This window comes from Oratosquilla oratoria, chromosome 19 (assembly GCF_046742065.1).
Source record: "Oratosquilla oratoria isolate Oo_2021 chromosome 19, ASM4674206v1, whole genome shotgun sequence".
Classification (NCBI taxonomy): Eukaryota; Metazoa; Arthropoda; class Malacostraca; order Stomatopoda; family Squillidae; genus Oratosquilla; species Oratosquilla oratoria.
The window spans coordinates 18,075,566-18,097,123 of NC_134795.1; the positions used below are offsets into that span (position 1 = coordinate 18,075,566).

A 21,558-nucleotide genomic window follows, 5' to 3' on the forward strand; every position below is an offset into this window, starting at 1 on the left:
ATGCATAAAGGAGAAGACGGGGAGAAATCCCTTCGGGCTGCGTCAAATTTTGCTCACACATACTACCTCACCCCCCATTCCACCTCATGCATCACAGCATCATCCATATACAACCATTCTCCATTCATCCCTGTCTTCTGTCCTCTCCCGTCCTTCCTCAACAGACATTCCCCTCTTCCCCAAAGCCCCCTTCAATCCATCCATCCACCTCATCCTAGGACGTCCCCTCATGTTCACTCCCTCCACATCTGCTTTCCATACCTCTTTTACTAGTCTTTCTTCACTCATTCTTTCCATGTGTCCAAACCATCCTAATACTCTTTCATCAACCCTTTCTCCCAACTCCCTTTCCACCCCGTTCTTCTCCTCACCTCCTCATTTCTCACTCTATCTATCTATATATATATATATATATATGTATTATGTCAACTGTATTTGAAATCACAGGAAGAACAGGTATTAATTAGTTCCAAATATTTAAAGTGCTGTTAAAGAGGAAGAAGAAAAAAAGTGTTCATTGGTGTTTTATTTCTTTTTATACTATTTTGTCACAGTAATTTCTTGTAACATTACTATGGTTCACAATAATTAACGAATCCATGGAACGTTGTAAACAATTTAAATCACTCTAGCATTCTACGTTTGGATAAACTAAATAAAGTCCATTGACACCATAAGGTTTATTACGTAAACGAGGGACCATTTTAATATTATACAGACGCTCCTCAACTTACGTTTTAGTTACGTTCCGAACGGCCGAACGTAGGTTGAAAATGAACGTAAGTTGTTACTGTACTATACATCCGTAAATTCTATTACCGTATCTTATAAAACACCCCTAAATCATTAATTATACACATAACATTGTAAAATAATAACATTAATTTCAAATAAATTAAATTCAAGCAACATAAATTGAGATGGTGGAGGAGGAGGATGAGGCAAGGCACGTTCAGTCTGTCGTTTGTGCCATGTAAACAATGGACGCAGCGTCATGCGTAAGTATCGTTTGAACTACGGAGCGCGCGCTAAACTAAAAAATTCACTCAATTTTTTTTTTTTTTTACAATTTTTTTTTTTACAGTCAGTTCAAACGTAAAATCGAAAAAACGTAAAACGAATGAACGTAAGTAGAGGAGAGTCTGAACTTTGTAATCTTTCTAATTTGTCAATGTCATTCATGAGATATAGTGATAAAAACTGAACACATTACTTGAGATGAGGTCTCACGAGAATTGTATAGAGTAATCATTACTTTTTCAGTCTTGTGTTTAAATGTTCTTCCAATAAATCCTGCTGCACAGATCTCCGGTATTGGCGAAAAGTAGGTTCCAAGACCCATCGCCAATAGCGAAAAATTGCAGTTGACGTACCCCTTAAAAATGCCTATGAATACCTTTCTTAATGGTACATACATACATACATATACCAAGGCTTTTTCCCCCTTCCAAGGGAGGTAGCCAAAAAGGGAAAGGCATAAAAACACTCCCACCCATTTCATCCCTAAATACACTCCACACCCCTCCCACCCTCCCTCTCATCTGAGCACCTCCTGGATGACGGGTCATCCCTGTACCCTGCCCACCGCCCTGGGTCAGAAGCAGTGTCGCAAGACACAGCACATCCACAGCAAGGCCGCTTCATTTAATCGGCGACCCCCCCTCTCCGTCCCCCTTTGCATGGTACAAGCCCTATTTTACTGTTTTTATATTGTTTTGTGATGTAAATAAATACTAACACTCAACTTTCTACAGTTATTTTCTAAATATAATGATACATACATATACCAAAGGCTTTTTCCACATTACAAGGTGGGTAACCAAAAACACTGGCATAAAAACCACTCCCACCCATTCCATTCCCAACACATTCCACTCCCCTCCACCCTCTTCCCTCACTCTTGGCACCTCCTGGATGATGGGTCATCCCTGCATCTTGCCCACTGCCCTGGATCAGAAGCATTATCACACAACACAGCATATCCACAGCATGGCCACAGCATGGCCACAGCATGGTCCCCTCATGCAGAAAAAGAAAAGATAGGGAGAAATCCCTTCGGACTGTGTCAATTCATTTTTCACACACTCCCTCACCTACTTCCCCTCATGCATCAAAGCATCATCCATACACAAACTGCCAATCTTTTCTTGTTAACTCTCATCTGTGCCACTACTATGCACATTTACACAATTACTAGGGTTCTGGTTGGAGTCCTCCCAGTCCCGGTTATCAAGACAAAAACAAAATTGAAACTATGTAATATTTTATTGGAAGCACCATATCAATATAAAAACATACATTTGAGATCAGTGTGCCTTTCTTGTAATCTCTACACAGTGCGCACCCTCTACCCCTCCACCATATCCAGGCCTAAAAGTGTGGCTTCTCTTGTTTAGTTAATTCCACCTTCCAAGTGCGCTGGTATAATTGCATATTAATGTTACCACTGAAGTACATCGCCACTTATCTCTATTTCTTCATCATAACTACCAACTCAAGATAGGAAAAAACAACTGAAAGGATACAGAAATATACATATTTTCTTGCTGGGCCAAAATTAGAATTTACTAATCAAATGTTTTCTAAATAGCTGTGAGGTGGAAGAAATCTATTTCCGCTATATGGAGGCTGTGATCATCTGAAATCAACCATTCTAACTGAATACCACAAGCCTATAATGATATGGAAAACAAGGGGGAAAGCCTAAAGTGGCCTGACAACTGGTATTCAAAATGTCAATATTCCCTAAAATTCTAATGTGAAATGCACTTGAAAAAATATATACATGATGAATGCATGATGAAAGAAAATTATGAGGTGAAGAAATAAATAGTTTAACAAGAAAACTTATACTAAAATCACAGAAAGTAATGCACTAAAAGTAAAGTCATACTCAAAAACACATGAAATAAGGACTTCTTTTAACCATATACTGAGCTCAGTAGATCACATGACTGGCAGACTGCCCTCAACTTTTTCAGTGACATGTAAATTTGTTCTGTCTGCAACCAGTCAATTCTATTAAGTTGGAGGATGTCCCCTCCAAAGCAAAGGTTAAATCAGTTTTTTAACTTTACCTTGGTGCTGATAATCAACTTCAACAGTCAAGAAAATTTTGTTAGGTGCTGGATATTGTGGAGCCACAGGGGAAACCACAAGTTCGGTAACTTTTGGAGTACAAGACTTACAACATTCAACTCATCTGAGGAACTCATACTTTGGGTACAACTGGATACAGTGTAAAGGACTACAACTATCTTCATCTTCCATACTGATTTTCATGAAAGTATAAAAGTATTTGTGTTGCTGCTACAAACTTTCTACAGAAGTGATTTACAGTATTTACATTATCTTTTCTGAGCAACAGTTGTTTATAATTCCTATGCAATATTCAACAATTCTAAAAAAAAGGTTTCATTTGTGATCTTGCAATATTTCACCTGCTTAGTGTCGTACACATTCTTGTGACCAAATGCACAGCAGCAAGGCAGATCTAATTTTCCTAATTTCTACACATGTGTGCTGGTGGCGCAATCTATAGTGTGTTGGTCTTGCATCCTCCAAATAGTGGGTTCAAGTCCTCCACTTCTTTCTGATTCCTAGCAACGAGTGTTATCTGTTCCAAAAGTCCAAGTATATGGGGGCACAGGTGACTGCTTTGGCTACAGATATCCACCTCCTGGTGTATGCTCCCCACCTTGCGTGCAACATACCTAACATCATTCCCATCATTAATAAGTGTCTGCTGGTTTCTGATCTTCCAAGAATTCCTGAGATATACAATATGCAACTCTTAATGCTAACCTTACATTGAGAATATTGAATGTTCTGTGACTGTATAACTTTGTTTACTCAAGTTTCACTGACTGGAAACTCATGGGAAAACCATGTCCCAGGCCCTCTGGTAGATCTGTCTGGCAAGAACCCTTGTGGTAGTAATATGTAATAGTAGTTGTTGTAATAGTAGTAGTTGTATGTAGTCTGTACTAGTAGTAGAGCAACTGTCAATTGTAAACTCTCATCATGAGTGAGACTTGAGAAAAAAATGAGTTGGAACTGAAAGGAAAAAACATCTTGGGGTCTGGTCTGGAGATCAAGTGCCAAGACTTTGGTTCCAGATGGAGGCGGGAGCATTGATCAACGATAAACAAAACGAGCAGAAAACGGGATTCTTTGACTCCATCTTGTAGGACCACCACTTGCAGGTACTCATCTTTGGTCACAACTTATAATACCCAGCACAGAGGAACTTTTGTTGCTCTAATAACCTCCACTGGACTAACTAAACTTATCTAAAAGTTTGTTCTTAAGCCCTCCTACTTCCCTGGTCTTCTTCGCTACATTTCCTCTCTTCTCTTCTTGCTTCTTTAACCGCTCTTCTGCTTCTTTGGTCCTGAAGTTCAAAAACAAGTATTCAATTAGTCAGCATCCAAGGTATTTGCTGTAAATTTCAAGTGACAATTAATTATTATAAGGATCCCAATGCTGTGCCTCAGCAACACTTTATTTAAAGTAACAAGTCACATATAACATGATTTATTGGGCATTTGCGTCGTTCATACTGGAAATCTACAATTAAACAATAATATTTTTGGGTTCTATATTTTCACTGGTTTTTTTTTGTTTTTTTTTTGTTTTTTTAATTTGGGTGTTCAGAGATGTTCAAATTTATTTTGGTGCTTTCTGATGGTTATTTCTTTGTGTACAACTTGGAATTTATTTGTGAGAATTCCACATTTCCTGGGGGTCTGTGTCCCCTAACCCCCATGAATAGTGGGGTCCATGTGTACTGCCATAATATTGAATAGATTAAGAAATATGTGAACAAGTCTTACCTCGTTTTTAACACTTTTAGTTGTTCCTTTTGCCATATGGTCATGAAGTCATTACAGAATGGTGCCCACACACTAAAGAAATCATGTGGTGTTACTTCAGCACTCTTTCCTTTGAACTGGAAAAATTTCATCACACTTCCAAACCTGAAAGAAATTTTTTTGACAAATGATCAATTCCTATTATAACCAGAAGTGACTTGAACTGTATATGCAATGTACCACTGCTGTCCCTCCATTATGCTGTTCCCCTAACCTTTCCCACATCTCACACTCTTCATTCTTTAATTCCCATGTGGTGGGAAAGAAGAAAATTCCCACTGCAAAGTTCTCATGTGAGTTGTAATAAGTCGAGCTCAGAAGATGAGAATGAATATGAAGCTTCAACTGCTGAACTCCAGAACCAGAACTAAATATCAATAACCCACCACAGTTAAAAGAAAATAGAAAGATCTTAGGCCAAATCCAGACACACGAACATCCTAAAGGATGTAAGGGGGTTGACAGGTTTTGAAAAATTAGCAACTCTATCGTCCAACTTGTAGGATCACCACAAGCATGCACCAATCAGTGGTCTCCTCTCATACACACATACATACATATACCAAAGGCTTTTTCCCCCTTACAAGGGAGGTAGCCAAAAAACAAAGGCATAAAAACCATTCCCATTCCATCCCTAATACACTCCAATCCCGTCCACCCTCTACCCTCCCTCTTATCTTGAACCTCCTGGATGACGGGTCATCCCTGCATCTTGTCCACTGCCCTGGGTCAGAAGAAGTGTTGCAAGACACAGCACATCCACAGCAAGGCCACTTCATTAAATCGGCGACCCCCCCTCTCCATCCCCCACACACATACACACAAATGTAATTCAATTCTGATACCTTTGAAATAGTTTATCATGACACTAAGAAAGTTGTATATGAATAACCAATGTGATTAATTGTGATTTGTTATTTTACTTAATGGACACATCAAAATAAGACTTCCAAATGTAGGAACAAAATCACTTACATCTGTTTGGTCTCTTCCATCATTCCCCTTTCTGTATCCAGTTCATCATGGGCTGCAAAATCAAAGCATAATATTCATTAGTTTGACAATCATATCTTAAAAATGTTCACTGTTCTTCTAACATAAGTGCTTTTGTTGACCACAATGTTTTCTTCTGTTTAAGAAAAATAGATGAACACCCTTGGACTAACTTTCAAAGAGAGAAAGAAAAGAGATTTGATCACCTTGTACGAATTCAGGAATAATGATAATTATTGCCTTAGAGTTTCACTAATTGGAAACCTACAGCCCCACAGTGGCTGGCAATGATCCTCTGGCCCTCCCAGAGGAGGGAAGTAGTCACTAGCTGTCAGCTTTTATTATGTGAAAAGATGGAGTAAATACAGTTCAAGTTGTTGTTGTTGTTGTTGTGGTCATTCCCTAGCCTGCCTGGTTAAGCAATCCCTTCTCCCTGAGGAATGCCATAGCTGGAATGGGGTTTTCCAACAAATCCCTTATAGGTGTGTATATTGCATTGTTAGTGTGCATGATTGTGTTCAATGTACAATGCACTGTATAGTATGGGATGAAGTGTTACATCTTGGACAGTTAGTTAGTTAGTTAGTTAAGGTTTATTCAACAATATAAAATACAATTTAGACATACATATAAAAAACTTTTTTTTACAAAATTAACTGTTGAAAAGGGAGAGCGTGAAGCAAAGCTTATGGGACAGTCATCTGCAATCCTGTCATCCAGCCCCTCCTGGTAACATAGAAGGGGTTGGTGGTGGCTGCATTGCAGCCTGACCAGGTAAACTCTGTCCTCTTGGTTCAATTTGAGAGACAGGGGCATCTTGGGCTAGAGACGGAGGTGAAAAAATTTACATCAGAAAGATGGGTATCTGTCACTGGACCCACAAATTCGGTGACTCCATCTCTGGTGTGATACTGTCCTCAATGATAGGATGAATGAAGCCTTGGTCAGGATGGTAAACAAGCAAAAATGTGTGTGGATGATGGACTGCAGGTGGGGAATATAATGTGGTCTTGAATGGAGTTTGAAGGATGGTCCCAAAGCTTGTCACTTTGACAAGTCTTTGTAGGCTCATTTCTTCCTCCTTTCCAGTATCTCCTTGGAGAGGCTCCATGTATCTGTGCCTTATTTAGTCACCCCTTAACACATGCAGGGGGGAATACAGCAGCAGTACTCTTGCCCCCTGCTACAGTGTCATGGATGAAGAGGTGGAGCCAGTGGTGATAAAGGAGAAATTTGAGGAAGGTAGAGAAGACTTTCTCTGATATCTGTCTTACAGGGAGGCATAGTACAAATTGAAAGTGATCAGTATTCCTAGAATGGAGATTAGTTTCTAATAAGAAAAGAACACTGTGAACTTATGTTTACAGGGATGTCACTAACATTCTGAAAGTATTGACAGCAGAGAACTTAAGTGATACCCATACAAGCAAACATACTGATGATGATGATGATGATACATACATATACCAAGGGCTTTTTCCCCCCCACCTTACAAGGGAGGTAGCCAGAGTCATTTCATCCCCACACACTCCACTCCCATTCACCACCCCTCCCTCTTCTTCACTCCTCCCAGATGACAGGTCATCCCTGTATCTCTATGATGATGATGACGACGATATGGTTTAATGTCACATACTATCCTCTATCAGAAGGCTAGGATGGTCCCCCTTACTAAGGACTTTATAGTGAGGAATTCAATGAACCATACCCTTGGTTCAACTTGGCCAATTTTGCAAACACCAATAAATCAAAATAACAAACCTTTTACAAAGAACTCGGTCATACGGTCCTTGAATGGCTGCAAATGTTCTTCATCTGAATTCTTCAAAACTTTTGTTGACCTGTTCTCGCATACTGAAAATAATTACAAGAGATATAGAGTAATTCTAATTCCCAAAATAGTACATACATACATATACCAAGGCTTTTTCCCCCTTACAAGGGGGGTAGCCAAAAAGAAAAAGGCATAAAATCATTCCCACCAATTCCATCCCTGAATACACTCCACACCCCTCCACCCTCCCTCTTATCTTAGCACCTCCTGAATGACGGGTCATCCCTGCACCTTGTCCACTGCCCTGGGTCAGAAGCAGTGTCGCAAGACACAGCACATCCACAGCAAGGCCGCTTCATTAAATCGGCAACCCCCCCTCTCCGTCCCCCCATTGCATAAAATAGTGATGATATAAAATAATCATCCTTTATCAGGTATTCAAAAGCTGGCAGATTGCAGTCTTGTTATTCACCTTTTATTATTTTATACAAAGTAACATTATAACTAAATTTTTGCCTACCATTAAGGTTCTTCTCAATTTCTTTCAGATCAGCTTCCAGGTCTTCAAATTTAACATTTGCAACCCTTTCTACTGTGTATGGATCTGGGATGGGTAACTGAACCTGCTCTGTCCCAGTATCCTCTCCTTCATATCGCTGAAAAAAACACAAGTACCTAATAAATCCACTGCAAAAAAAGCTACCACCACCAATATTTATAAATTGCATTTAGATGATAATGCGACTTGACAATATTTGATGATTTGTCTGCAATGACTTTCTAGGCTTTAAAAGATTACCTGTATATAATTTGTGACGATAAAATGTAGCAGTGTATAGCCGGGATCTTTACTTTTGACGTCCCTTAATTTTGGAAGGATCTCTAGTCCAAAGCCGTCAGCCTGTCCACGCTGTCTGTTGCCACCGTTCATGTAATTACCCAGGGAAAGAATCAGCCCTAAGATACGCTTAATGCTTTCTCTGCTCACCAGAATCTGTGAGGATTGGGGAGAACAGAAGAGATAGAGTATTCAAATAAATAAACGATAAAAATCACTTACTTCCTCCTCCACTTCCTTTTCACTACAGGTCATGCTCAACTAAAATAGGTGAATCACATTTACTGTATCTTCTCTCATCTCTAAATTCATACCTATATTGAGATGATATGGCTGATGAAAGATTATTGGGATGGTTTAGACATATGGAAAGAGATGAAAGATTAGTAAAAGAAGTGTGGAAGGCAGAGGTGGATGGTGTGAACTTGAGGGGACGACTAAGGATGAGATAGATAGACGGGGTGGGAGGAGCACTGAGCAAGGAAGGGATAAGGCAGGAGACAGGGATGAGTGGAAAATGACTGTGTATGAATGATAAAGTGATGCAAGGAAGGGAGGGATGGGGGGTAGGGGGTACTTATGCATAAATAATATTTTGATGCAGCCTAAAGGAATTTCTCCCTGTCTTCTCTTTTTCTGCACGAGGGGACAGAGAAGGGGAGTTGCCGATTAAGTGAAATGGCCTTGGTGTGGATGTACTGTGTCTTGCTGCATTGCATTTGACCCAGGGCAGTTGGCGGATGCAGCGATGACCCATCATTCATGAGGAGCTGAGATGGGAGGGGTGGAAAGGAGGGTGGAGGGGAGTGAAATGGGTGGGAATAGGCTTAGCTACCTCTCTTATGAGAGGGAAAAAGCTCTTAGTATATAGATAGATATTGAGATCAATGAGGTGTACTTGTTAACAGTAGTAGTGCAAAATGGATCTCGGAGACAATTATCTCCTTGCCACACTTCTTCAAAACTGATCATCCTAACCTCCATTTGGAGATGCAACCCTAAAGGAGGCTCCAAACTGGGTCCAAGGTTTCTAGCGAGTTCAAATGTATTTCTTTCACTTTTTCATTTATGCATGACTGATAACCAGTCACTGCTCCTTTCCTCCTACTACAATAAATCAGTGACACAGAAACTGTCCCAGTCTGAAGTTTCTTCCCAGAAGGAAATAGGTAAGAATTGGTTTACTAATAGGGTGGTCAACGAATGGAATAGACTTAGTAATTATGTAGTGAGCAAACTAAAAGAAGTTAAACCTATGTGAATATTAGACACATTGTTGAACTGTCCATAGGGAAGTCTAGAGTATTTTAAATGAAGTAGTCTTCCAGCTTCACAAATTCACAACATTTTACTAGAACCTTGATTGTGCGATGGGGACTTTACAGGTCCCCATTATTAATCCCTGAGTAACTTATGTTATCATCAATAAGTATCAGCCTCAAGCATGACTGATTACTACACATCCATGATCACGTTTCTGCCTTTGTAAAGTTTTAATCACCTCTATAGTATCCTGAAGCATCTGTGTGCGACTGTGTATAGCACCTAGGTCTTCTGCAAAAGTTGCTTGGAACATAAAGCAAGCAATCCGCTCTGCGAATTCATTAATCATGGAAAGGTCCAGGAGGAATCTGTAAAACAAATAACAGGTCATTAGTGAAAAACAGTAAGAACAGGCCTACAAGGTGAGCTCCTAGAGGAATACACAGACATGGATAAAAATAAAAAATACATATATCAGTTCCCTGCCCATTGCTTGGATAAGAAATGCAGTAAGACACAGCATCTGCACTAAAGGTCCCAACAGCCATACTAGGGTATTGGCTGCATGGTAACAATCATTTATATTCCAAGGGCTTTTTTTCCCCTTATATAGGAGGTAGCCACATCAAAAGGCATAGTAACATTCATCCAATATTATGATGACCATTTTGGGGTGCCCCTATGAGCCAGAGCCACACATCATTAGTCTATGTTAAGAGTTAAAAAAAAATTGCTACTGACGGCAGAATGATATCTTTGTACTCCAGCTGTCCCTTCCAATGAATCTCTCCTTTACCACTTCTATGACTCTTCCTCCTCTGAATCCCCCTATGATTCTGCCATCAAGTTGTAAAAGGCTGCCATGTGGGACAGATTGATGGGACTAGGGATCCAGCTCTTTGTATTATCATCATAAAAAGAATAATGAACTTACTGTTCTGGCTTGTCCAGTGGCATATTTGGTGCAGTAGCTATTTGTGCTTTAATCATATCAACTTCACCATTAGAACCTCTCTGAAAAATGTACATTTGTATAAATGTAACAATTCAATGAACAACAATATTCATGTTTGATAATTATCAACAGTATTATACAAATGCAATTATATACACAATTAAAAGAAGGGTAATGAGACTTAGCAAACTTACAACATCATATATTTGCTGTAGGACTTCCAAGTCTAAGACTGATGTATCAAAATTGTAAACAGCTGAAAAATAAGATATATATATAATTTGAAACTTATGATTCTGTCAAATATTCTCATTTTTGTGATGAAAATTGCACAATTGTCCACGCATGTGTGCCTAGGAGACTTAGAGAACAATAACAATGTCATCGGAACATGTGAACTTCCCACTAGAATAATTTTATGTTAAATCACTAAAATGGATTCAAAAGATCTTGTTTTACATACCATTCTCCACATCAGCAATGTCAAGATGTTGGCTTGTGATGAAAATGCCCACATTCTGGGACCGTTTACTGTCCAAAACTTTAGCAACCTGTTTGAATGGATAGGAAAATGCATATGTCAGCACCTCAAGTGGTTCTTAATGGCAATGCATCACAGTTAACATTACACCTGAGTAGGCCTCCTTGACATGCTATGATACTTCCTATTTTCTGTTGCCAGTATAGCCATGGTCATTTCATGAATAGCTCTTCCCTGTCAATATGAATGTGACAGTTGCTACAGGAATATTTGAATGAATAAGCTATTTAATGGGGAGATTACTGCTGTGGCTGGACACCATGGTGTAGTGTTGAGGCTTGTCTTGGCTGATGTTCTGACGAGAACCTTTAACTCTGACATCGGAAGTGAAACCCGAACTTTAACTTTAACATCAACCCCTTTCACACTGGCTGACATTTGTTTTTATTCCAACTTCCACAAAGCTTGTTTAATTATTTCCCTGGTACCCCTCTGTAGCAAAGGGGTTAATGAAAAGTATACAAATTAACTTGGCTAAGTTTATCTTACAAAAACCACTAAACTATCACAAAGTCCTAAATATGGCTGTTCAATCTGAAATTTCTTAAAAATATATCAGTGTTACTATAATAAACTTTTTGTGAGATGATGTAATGGCAGGGGAATACAATAAGGTTCAATGAATATGAAAAGGGTGTGTGCTACTTAGCCAACCCACTCATAATTGGGGAAAGAGTCTAAAGTATGAAGGTACTATGAAAGTACTATAGTACACCTGACTTTGCAGTAATGTTCCACTATTCCTATCTATCCATATATACCAAGAGCTTTTTCCCACTTATATGGGGGGTAGCCAAGTCAAAGGCACATACCTACTCCCATCCACCACCCTTCCCCCCTCTCATCTTAGCCCCTCTCCACTATTTCTACATACATATACCAAAGGCTTTTTCTCCCTTACAAGGGAGGTAGCCAAAAACAAAGGCATAGAAACGAATCCCATCCATTCTAATCTATTAAAATATAACTATTGCTATTTCTGTTGGCGACTATTCTTTTATATGGATTATCATAGTAATATAAAATCATATACTTACCTGCTGCTTTGGCTGTTTCTTTTCCTCTTTCTTTGCAGGTTTTGGTTTGGTCACCTGCCGAGCAAACAAATCCACGAACTCCATTTCATCAAAGTCCTCTTCCTCAATAACATCCCAGAAAGGAACCTCTCCAAGTTTTCTGAAATGGTTTTGCAGTAAACAGCTGATCAAGGATACTGGTTAAGTTTACCTGACAAAGATGCATTGACATCCCTACCATCCCAGGTAGCTTAAAATTTAACCTCCACCCCCTTTTTTTTTAATACCACACCTTGAGTGATATCTTCAACCACTACTAGTGCAATAACAGGTTCTGCTACTTTCATAAAAAACTCTTGACCATTCTTAACAGCTTTCCTCCTATCCCATATATCTGTAATACCTCTCACAGTACCTTTAAGGGTACCCTGTCTTAAGCCTTTTTCAAATCCATAAAGGCCCAAAAAATATCCTTACCTTTTCCCAAAGCTTTCTCACATATCTGTCTTACCACAAAAATATGATCTACATAACCCCTAGCTGTCCTAAACCCACACTGCTCCTCACCAATTACTCCCTCTGTTCCTCTCTTATCTTCTCACTCAAAACCCTTCCATAAGCCTTCCCAACTACACTCAACACACTGATTCCTCTGAAACTACTACACTCACACTCATTCCCTTTTCCCTTGTAAAGCAAAACTATATAGGCACTCCTCCAGTCCTGACACTCTACCCTCTTTTAGACAAACATTAAACAACCTCACCAGCCAGTCCAACATTACTGTACATCTCTGTTCATAACTGTTCATATATTCATAAATAAACATATCTGCTCATAACAATGATAAATCTTCAACTTTAATGTTGTTACATGCAGAATCTTTTTAATGATAAACAAACTTACCTTTTCTTTCTCCTCTTCTTTTTCTTTATCTCCTTTTTTTCTATTCCTTGCTTTTCATTTTCATCCACATCCTCAAGTTTCTTGTTCTCTTCAGTTTCATCTTTTGGTTCTTGTTCCATTTCTTTACTATCTGTCTCTTCCTTTTCTTTATCTTTTTCCTTTTCTTTATCTTTTTCCTTTTCTTTATCTTTTTCCTTTTCTTTATCTTTTTCCTTTTCTTTATCTTTTTCCTGTTCTTTATCTTTCTCCTTTTCTTCATCTTTTTCCTTTTCAGCTGTTTCCTCCTCCATTCCTTCATCCTCCCTCTCAGACTCAGTGGAAGATTCTGGAGGGGTGACTTTCGGAGTCGAGATTTGTATTCTTGTCCAGTACAATGGCTTCATTGCCATTTTTGGGTTGACAGGCTTCTTCCGGATCACTGTGTCCAATAAACCAGTGAATATGAACAATGAAGAGCTAACTTAAAGAAAAATATATTCAATGTTTTAAAAAATTATTATATAAAACTTATGCAATCCTTTTCTTCAGTTTCAAAACTACAGAATCAGCTATTACTTATAAAACATAAAAATATCCTATAAAAATTCTGAAAAATAATTAAGACAAATGTGGTAGCTTTAGGGGGGAGGGGGGAAATGTACCTAATTCAACAGGTGAAGAAATTAAAATTGTGTATCAGAAGCTAAGATCATATTTAACATTTCAAAATATGTACCCCTTGATTATATGATCACACAAGTCTGATACTACTACTTCATGCAGGTAGGTGAAATATAGTGTCAGTGTCAATGTGGAAATAAAAAAAAGACAGAGCAAGGACAGGAGGACGTTGGTTCATACCTGAGTCCATGGAGAAAGAACAGTAGAGACAGCCAGGAAAGAACTTAAAAGTGATTATCCTTTATAAAACTTTGGGTGGATTCTGTTGAAAAATCCTAAAGTAAACCTATACTAGATATTTCAGAAGGCTTTCTGTTGTTTGCCAGTAAACATCTATTTCTTGCCCTTCCTTGGTCTTTGACTAAGCAAATAAACCTCACATATATATTTAATCCACACAAGGTAAAAGATAAGGTACAGAAATAGGAAGTCATTTATATGTATTTTTAGGCCTCATAAACAAGTAAACAGTTTTGCTGCTTCAATGAATAAAACAGAAATACATTGCTGTTTTCTGTGATAAGAATTTATATAATATCAAAATATGCAGCTATCTTTTGTATATGCAGTATGAGCCTAAGAAATACCACAAAACTAATTCTATTTATGAATAACATAAACATATCAAGAAAATGAATGGATGATTCCATGTGTTTGTTCGTTTCCTTTTTAACCTGATCAGACCATGACCTTAAATGTCATTGTTTTCAGTTATACAAATGAAAAGACAATTTTCAATTTCAATTTCTTGCGGTTTGTTTCAATCTTTTGTCATTTGTTTTTACTGCAACCTAACTGCATTAGATCTAGACTCCTTACCAAAATACAAGTCTGCGAAGCACAACTAATGTGGCAGTATTACAAGCACAAAAGATTTCCTTGCATTTCCTACGACCAAATACTGAATCCCCTTCGAGGCTTTTTACAGGTAAACTATCAAATCTCCATTCCGATGTCCTGAATTCACCCACACAACTTTTAGAAATATTACCCTCTGTAAAAAAGTTCTTTCATGGCCTTATTGTAGAGCAGCATTAACTGCTTGCTCTTTAAAATACTTCTCTGTATTTTAGGAACAAGCAACTGTATGACGTAAATGACTAACCAGCGATTCAAACCCAGCAACTCAGCTTTACTTACCAGGAACTAGAGAAGCAGGGTTGTCAACCATCACCAGTAGGGAGAAGCGGGTCCAGACGTTTGTGTGTGTGTGTGTGTGCAAGAACCCACAGTACACACAAGCAAACAACAAGCATGGAAGAAAGGGTGGACAAGACTTGATGATTTCACTGCTCTGGTCTTGTAACTACACTAAAGTTTCACATCATGAATGCTCTCAACTAATCCTGTTTCTGCTTTCCATACAAGGGGAACATATGCATATTTACTGGATACCTGTTCTCAGAATGAATACCATTTGGAGACAATGCAAGGAAGCAATCAGAAATTTTTTCATTGATTTCTACTAGAAAAATCTAATGCAAAATATTAGATATGTTGGAATCACTTCAAAGTCGCTTCTCTTGTAGACAAGTCCAAATAATATTCATATGTCCATTCCCAACCATAGCGGCAGTATTAGGTCAAGTCTAACCAATGTGCAACTATTCAAACTATCATCTACAACATACATCTATTGCTGTCTTTGTTTCAATTCAAAAGATTGACAAGTATTTTTCTTAGTCATTTGTTAATTTTATCTATGGTTGATATCTGAATGTTTGGATGAACACCTGAACTATCTGACACATGGAAACAACTTTAAAGAAAACTATCATTTGAACCAAAGTAAATCTCTTCAAATTCCCTGACAGCAGTGGTTATAAATCTGAATAAAGATCTATAAACTGCAGAGGTTCTTATAATAGTTTCTTTGTGTTCAACATGCACAATGATATAAGGTATATTTACATGCAAAAACCATGCTGCAAAACCCAATCCAGCGAGCAAAAAATCTTCATGCATCATTTCAGGGCATTCCCATGCAATCTCAATGCGACAGTAAATCAAGATATTGAAGAAGACAGTAGTGGAAGAAACATGTACCATTTCAAGCTCTTTTTATATTAAAAAAAAAAAAAAAAAAAAATACTGTAACATCAGTGTTTTGGTATTTCAGCCATTCTTTGCAAATGAAAATTAATGACACCAAGAAATTAAATTGTATATACATAGCTGAACATAACAGAAGATATATATATACAAAACTGAAGCCAGATTAAATAATAGAGAACAAGCTGAAGATAAAATTACTGAAACAAAATCATACAGAATCTTCAGACTCATATGGTATTTAGATGGCAACATACATGAGAAGCATTCATTAAGATGCCCTCGAGTTATGAAGTGAAGATTTCCTTTGGCACAGAATTCCAGTATTCTGGCATGGGTTTCTTTTCACGCACAGAATAAGCAGGAAGTCAAAGCAAAGAGCCTTCACACCAAATATCCAAGACTTCCCTTGATCTGGCTGAGGCACAAATGCAGCCGAATGCTTGGGTTACTGGTCGTAAAGGACCCAGCCATGGCTACGAGCAAATGTCTAGTTGTGGAAAGCTGAGGCACTGTGATAGAAGAACGTGCCATCATGCTTGCTAGGGTGCCACCAAAACTTACCCACAGGCCGAGAAGCATTCCAACCTCCTGGGGGCGGTGGAGGGAATGGTGTTGGACCCCGCAAACCAGGAGGTGGTGGGGGTGGAGGAGCTCCCATTCCAGGCATAGGTGGAGGAGGAGGTCCACCCATACCAGGCATTGGAGGAGGTGGAGGAGGACCACCCATTCCAGGCATAGGTGGAGGAGGAGGAGGGCCACCCATTCCAGGCATAGGTGGTGGAGGAGGAGGGCCACCCATTCCAGGCATAGGTGGTGGAGGAGGTGGGCCACCCATTCCAGGCATAGGTGGTGGAGGAGGAGGGCCACCCATTCCAGGCATAGGTGGTGGAGGAGGTGGGCCACCCATTCCGGGCATAGGTGGTGGAGGAGGTGGGCCACTCATTCCAGGCATTGGAGGAGGTGGGGGTGGGGGACCACTCATTCCAGGCATTGGGGGAGGTGGGGGTGGGAGACCACTCATTCCAGGCATTGGGGGAGGTGGGGGTGGGCCCCACATTCCAGGTGGTGGAGGTGGGGGTGGTGGTGGTAAGGACCCACCCATTCCAGGCATTGGTGGAGGTGGTGGGGGTGGCATGCCAAGGCTAGTGGGAGGTGGTGGTGGTGGTGGTGGGGGTGGTGCAGCAGCCAAACCTTGGTCTGAGGAAAGTGGTGGTGGTGGTGGTGGGGGAGGTGGGGGTGGGGGTTGAGAGGGTTTTGGTGCTGCTTCTGATAATGCCGCAGGTTTCTTTTCTGGCGATGAAACCTTGGCGCCGAGTTCTGATGCTGGAGTTGTGCCCTGTAAGACAAACAAAACTGAAATGGTTTCAAAACAAAGAGGAGGGCACGAGGCCGTGCAAGGACGTTGGGCAATGTAGTAGGGGAGGCAGTGCAAGTACATTAAATGTGACTTTTACTAACATAGATGATTTACTATTGTCCAGGTTGGAAATCAATGACTACTTGAAGATAAATCAACTTGGTATTTTGTGCTTAGTAGAGAACAAACTTCCAACAAATCTTGATCTACAGCTAGGGAATAATACACAAATATACAACTGCTTCAGTCATTCTTCTGAACAGTGCTACATACAGCAACAACTGGTTCACTTCCCACTTTCCTCCACTCTCACTTATCAAATGCAAACCCCTGCCTAACACTCTTCCATATACCTCTCTTACCACCACTATGTATGTATATATGTGTGTATATATGTATATATGTGTATGTACCATACTAACATGTAACAAAAAAAAATAAATAAAAAAAATAATTCTTTCCTTAAAGGGAGAGCAATTCCCCATAAGCTTTGCTTCACGCTCTCCCTTTTCAACAAGCAATTTTGTAAAAAAAAATTCTATATATGTACGTATAAATTGTAATTTATTTTGTTGAATAAACCTAAACTCCAAATACAAACCAGACAACCATAGCAATGTCACACCAATGGGTGTTAGATAGGTGTGGGATGTGTGGAAGCTAGCTACTTCCCTTAAAAGAGGAAGAAGTTTTTATTTATTAATTTATTATTATTATGATTTTTTTTCACATCTGACCTAGATATGGACCAAAAGGTCTCCTGTCGGCATGCTCCGCCTTTGTAATCCTTTTCTATATAATTATAGATAGATGGTATATGAATGGTAAAACTGCACTGTTACAGCTATCCATACAAGTTAATCTCATCAACACAATGAACTAATATCATCCCAGGTCCCATAAAATCCCTTCAACATAATGAAATATCTTAATGGGTTTTATTAGAGTCAAAAACAATGTGATTTTATGATGCTAAGACTAACATCTGACCATGTACTGTATAAAAATTCTTATTCAACCAAAAGTAAAAAATATAAAGCATTTTAGCATGCTGAAGTAGTAAAAAAGTGTAACTTTCTTCATGCAAAATGATTAAGTCATTCTACTGAGAATTTGAATCACTGAAAAAGAAAATATGTCATAGAAGTGCTTTGACACAGCAAGGTCAAAGCAATTATAACTCTTTTGAATTTTATATTTCAATACACGAATGAATAGATACATATAGCTGACTAAAGACAAAGTTGTTAAGAATTTTCTTACCTGTTTAAAATTATCTGTTCTTAATTTTTCAAGTTCCAGTTCAAGCTCCCTAATCCTTTGTTCGTACATACAAAGTTTAGATGCCTGCTCTCCACGCATCTCAAATAAGGAAACATCCTGGTCCTTCTGCAGTTTTTCCAGGGACACCCTGTGTTCACGTTTTAACCCCATCACTACCTGTTGGAACTCTGAAAAAAGGAGTGCCAATACTGAAGACCAGTCCTGCGAAGCAGTTGCAGATAGGAAGAGTAATGAATTATTATTAAACTCATATTCACACAAAATCAAGAAAACACACTTTGCATATTCTGCGGTTGATTCATTTTATCTCCTAGAACCCCTCCCTCCCTCTCTCTCTCTCTTTCTCTCATGTATTGACCTAGTCCTCCCTGAGGTTTTTGGAGCTGGTGGGAGTGGAAGTGGGAGGTGAGCCATTCGTTGTTTGTGGATGATACTGTGCTTGGGGGCTGGTTCAAAAGGCATGAGGCACCTAGTAGCAGAGTTTGAGAATGTGTGTAAGCAGAGAAAGTTGAAAGTAAATGTGGGCAAAAATAAGATGAAATATACAGGATGGGAAGGTGCCAGTGAGTTGAAGGTTAGTCTCCAAAGAGAAACTGGAGGAAATAAATTTTTTAAAGTATTTAGGGTCACAAATAACAGGGAATTGAGAAGTGGAGGTGAAGGCCAGTCATAGATTAAGTGAATATCTGGGGGTGAAAGTAAAGGAGAATCCTGTATGAAACAGATTGTGCCCAAGACATTGTGTGGGGCAGAAAATTGTAATTCAAGGGAGGCAGAATGGAAGTGCCAACATATCTCTGAGGTGAAATATTTGAAAAGTATGGTGGGGGCTGAGGATGGATTGAGTGAGAAATGAGGAGTTGAGGCAGAAAAAAAGGGGTGAAAAGAGAGCTGGCAGGTAAAACTGATCAAAGAATATTGATTTGGGCATATGGAAGGAACAAGTGAAGAAAAACTAACAAAAAGAGTGTGGGACGCAGAGGTAGATACAGTGAAAATGGGATGGATGGACAGGGTGAACAAGGGCCTCGGGTACAAGGGAAATGTCCAATGATCAGGGACGGGGACAAAGAAATAGGTGTGACTAGAGAATGACTCTGAATGTATTAAAAACTGGTATGGCCCAAAGGAGCTTCTCTTTGTCTGTAGGCTCTTGAATGGATGAATGGGAGGGTCACCATGCAATGAAGTTGTGAGGGGTAAACCAATTTCAACTCCTGTGGTAACTGGGGGTACACCAATTTCAACTCCTTCTTGTGGTAACTGGCACATATTGGACGACTAAGAGGCGATTGACGATGATTCAGTTTGATGTCGCAAACTCCCCCTATGAGGAGGCTAGGAAGGTGTCCCTTACAGAGGACTTTGTGACATGGAATTTAATGAACCATGCCCTTGGTCCAACTCAATGGCACCAGGGTTCAAACACCTGTCATCTCAACTTCCACTGCAAGTAGCAACACTCACCCACTCAGCCAGCAGCCTAAGAGGTAAACTACTTAAATGGATGAAAGATTTTCTGAAGGGCAGGTGTATGAGGACAGTAATGAAGGCTAAGGCATAGATAGAGATCAGTGACCAGCAGTTCCCCAAGATTTGGTGCTAGCACCTACAAGTTTCCTATGCATGTGAATGATGTGATGAAAGGTATAGTAAGCTATCCTAATATATATACACACATACACACACTTTTTTTTATTCCAGAGAAAATACCTTGAAAAGGCAAAAAATTAAGATCATTCCATAATCATGATTAAACAAAAATCATATTATAAATGCAATCATGCTGCATGCTATCAAAGGTCTGCCTGTGGCTATTAATAGGTAAAACCTTGTAACCAGGAATATATTTTCCAAAATCTAATGAAAACTAATATTTCATCAGATCTGTGGAGTAGCAATACTGGGGTAGCAAGATCCTCTGAGGAACTGTCTGGGTATATAATCCCACCATATAAGGGGGAATGGGGACAAATAGGAACGTAGTCCTTTTAAAGGTGCTGAGATGGAAGACATCAAATGGGTTTTGATGTGTATAAAGTAGATCTGCATCCTAACTGGGACACCCTACTTGTTAGGGGGAAAGTCTCTTTGATATATGTGTATATAAAGTAGTCATAGTCCTTCGTTGGATTTGTTAATATATGTACTTTTTTGCAAACTAATGTGTGAATCAATCATGACAGTTACCTATCTACATACCATGGGGTTTTTCCCCCCTGTAAGGGATGTAGCCAATGACAATTATCAATTGAGTTATGTATCTTTGATGCAATGTTATATATTCATTCATCATTTCATAAAGCTGTATTACATTTGACCCAGGCAGTGGGCAGGGGACGGGAATGACACTTCATCTATTTGGAACAAAGATAAAAGGGACATCAATTAGCTATCAGATTGGTGTGGGATGGATGAAGTATGGTTATATCCCTTAGGCAGGCCACACTCCTATGAGAGAAAGGGTTTTTTGGTATATATGCAACATCTAAATTTGATTTTAAAATTAAATAATTTCACTTCTAGTTTGATCAATTTGCCTCTTTTTCCTAAAATCACATCATAGGTTCCCATTCTGTTACAAGATCTTGCCTGAATGAAATTAAGCAAAATCAAAGGCTTTCTATATAAATTATAACTTCACATAAAAAATGGTTTAACATTTGATTTTAATATTTATTTATTTTGCATTGGAATTCCAGAAAACAAAGCTGTGCTATAAGCATTATGATGAAGTTAATATGAACAAGTGGCCAAAGCTATGCAAGAACTCAAAATTGAAATAACTGTTCTTCACATACCAAGCATCCTGGAGTTCCAATCCTCTATCTCTAAAACATTTACAAAAATAAATCATGATTACTACTGTGTTTAATTTGTGCAGTGCTAACTTCTGCTGCCATTCTCATATCTACTATATATATATATATACTGTATATATATATATATATATATATATATATATATACTGTATATATATATATATATATATATATATATATATATACACACATATATGTACATATATATGTATATATCCAT

General features: G+C 38.8%; 1 protein-coding gene across 1 annotated transcript in view; it reads right to left on the minus strand.

Moving 5' to 3' along the window:
• Window positions 1-665: 665 nt before the first annotated feature.
• The window catches only part of LOC143035760 (uncharacterized), a gene marked incomplete at its 5' end in the record, with an annotated part of 127,702 nt that continues 106,809 nt past the window's right edge, over window positions 666-21,558 (minus strand). The window contains 14 exon segments of the mRNA XM_076202691.1: window positions 666-4,393; window positions 4,836-4,979; window positions 5,850-5,901; window positions 7,629-7,721; window positions 8,162-8,297; window positions 8,441-8,635; window positions 9,981-10,110; window positions 10,677-10,756; window positions 10,892-10,953; window positions 11,161-11,248; window positions 12,276-12,414; window positions 13,161-13,578; window positions 16,437-17,211; window positions 18,496-18,683. Coding sequence (XP_076058806.1) covers window positions 4,279-4,393; window positions 4,836-4,979; window positions 5,850-5,901; window positions 7,629-7,721; window positions 8,162-8,297; window positions 8,441-8,635; window positions 9,981-10,110; window positions 10,677-10,756; window positions 10,892-10,953; window positions 11,161-11,248; window positions 12,276-12,414; window positions 13,161-13,578; window positions 16,437-17,211; window positions 18,496-18,683 — 2,615 coding nt within the window. The 3' untranslated portion in view covers window positions 666-4,278.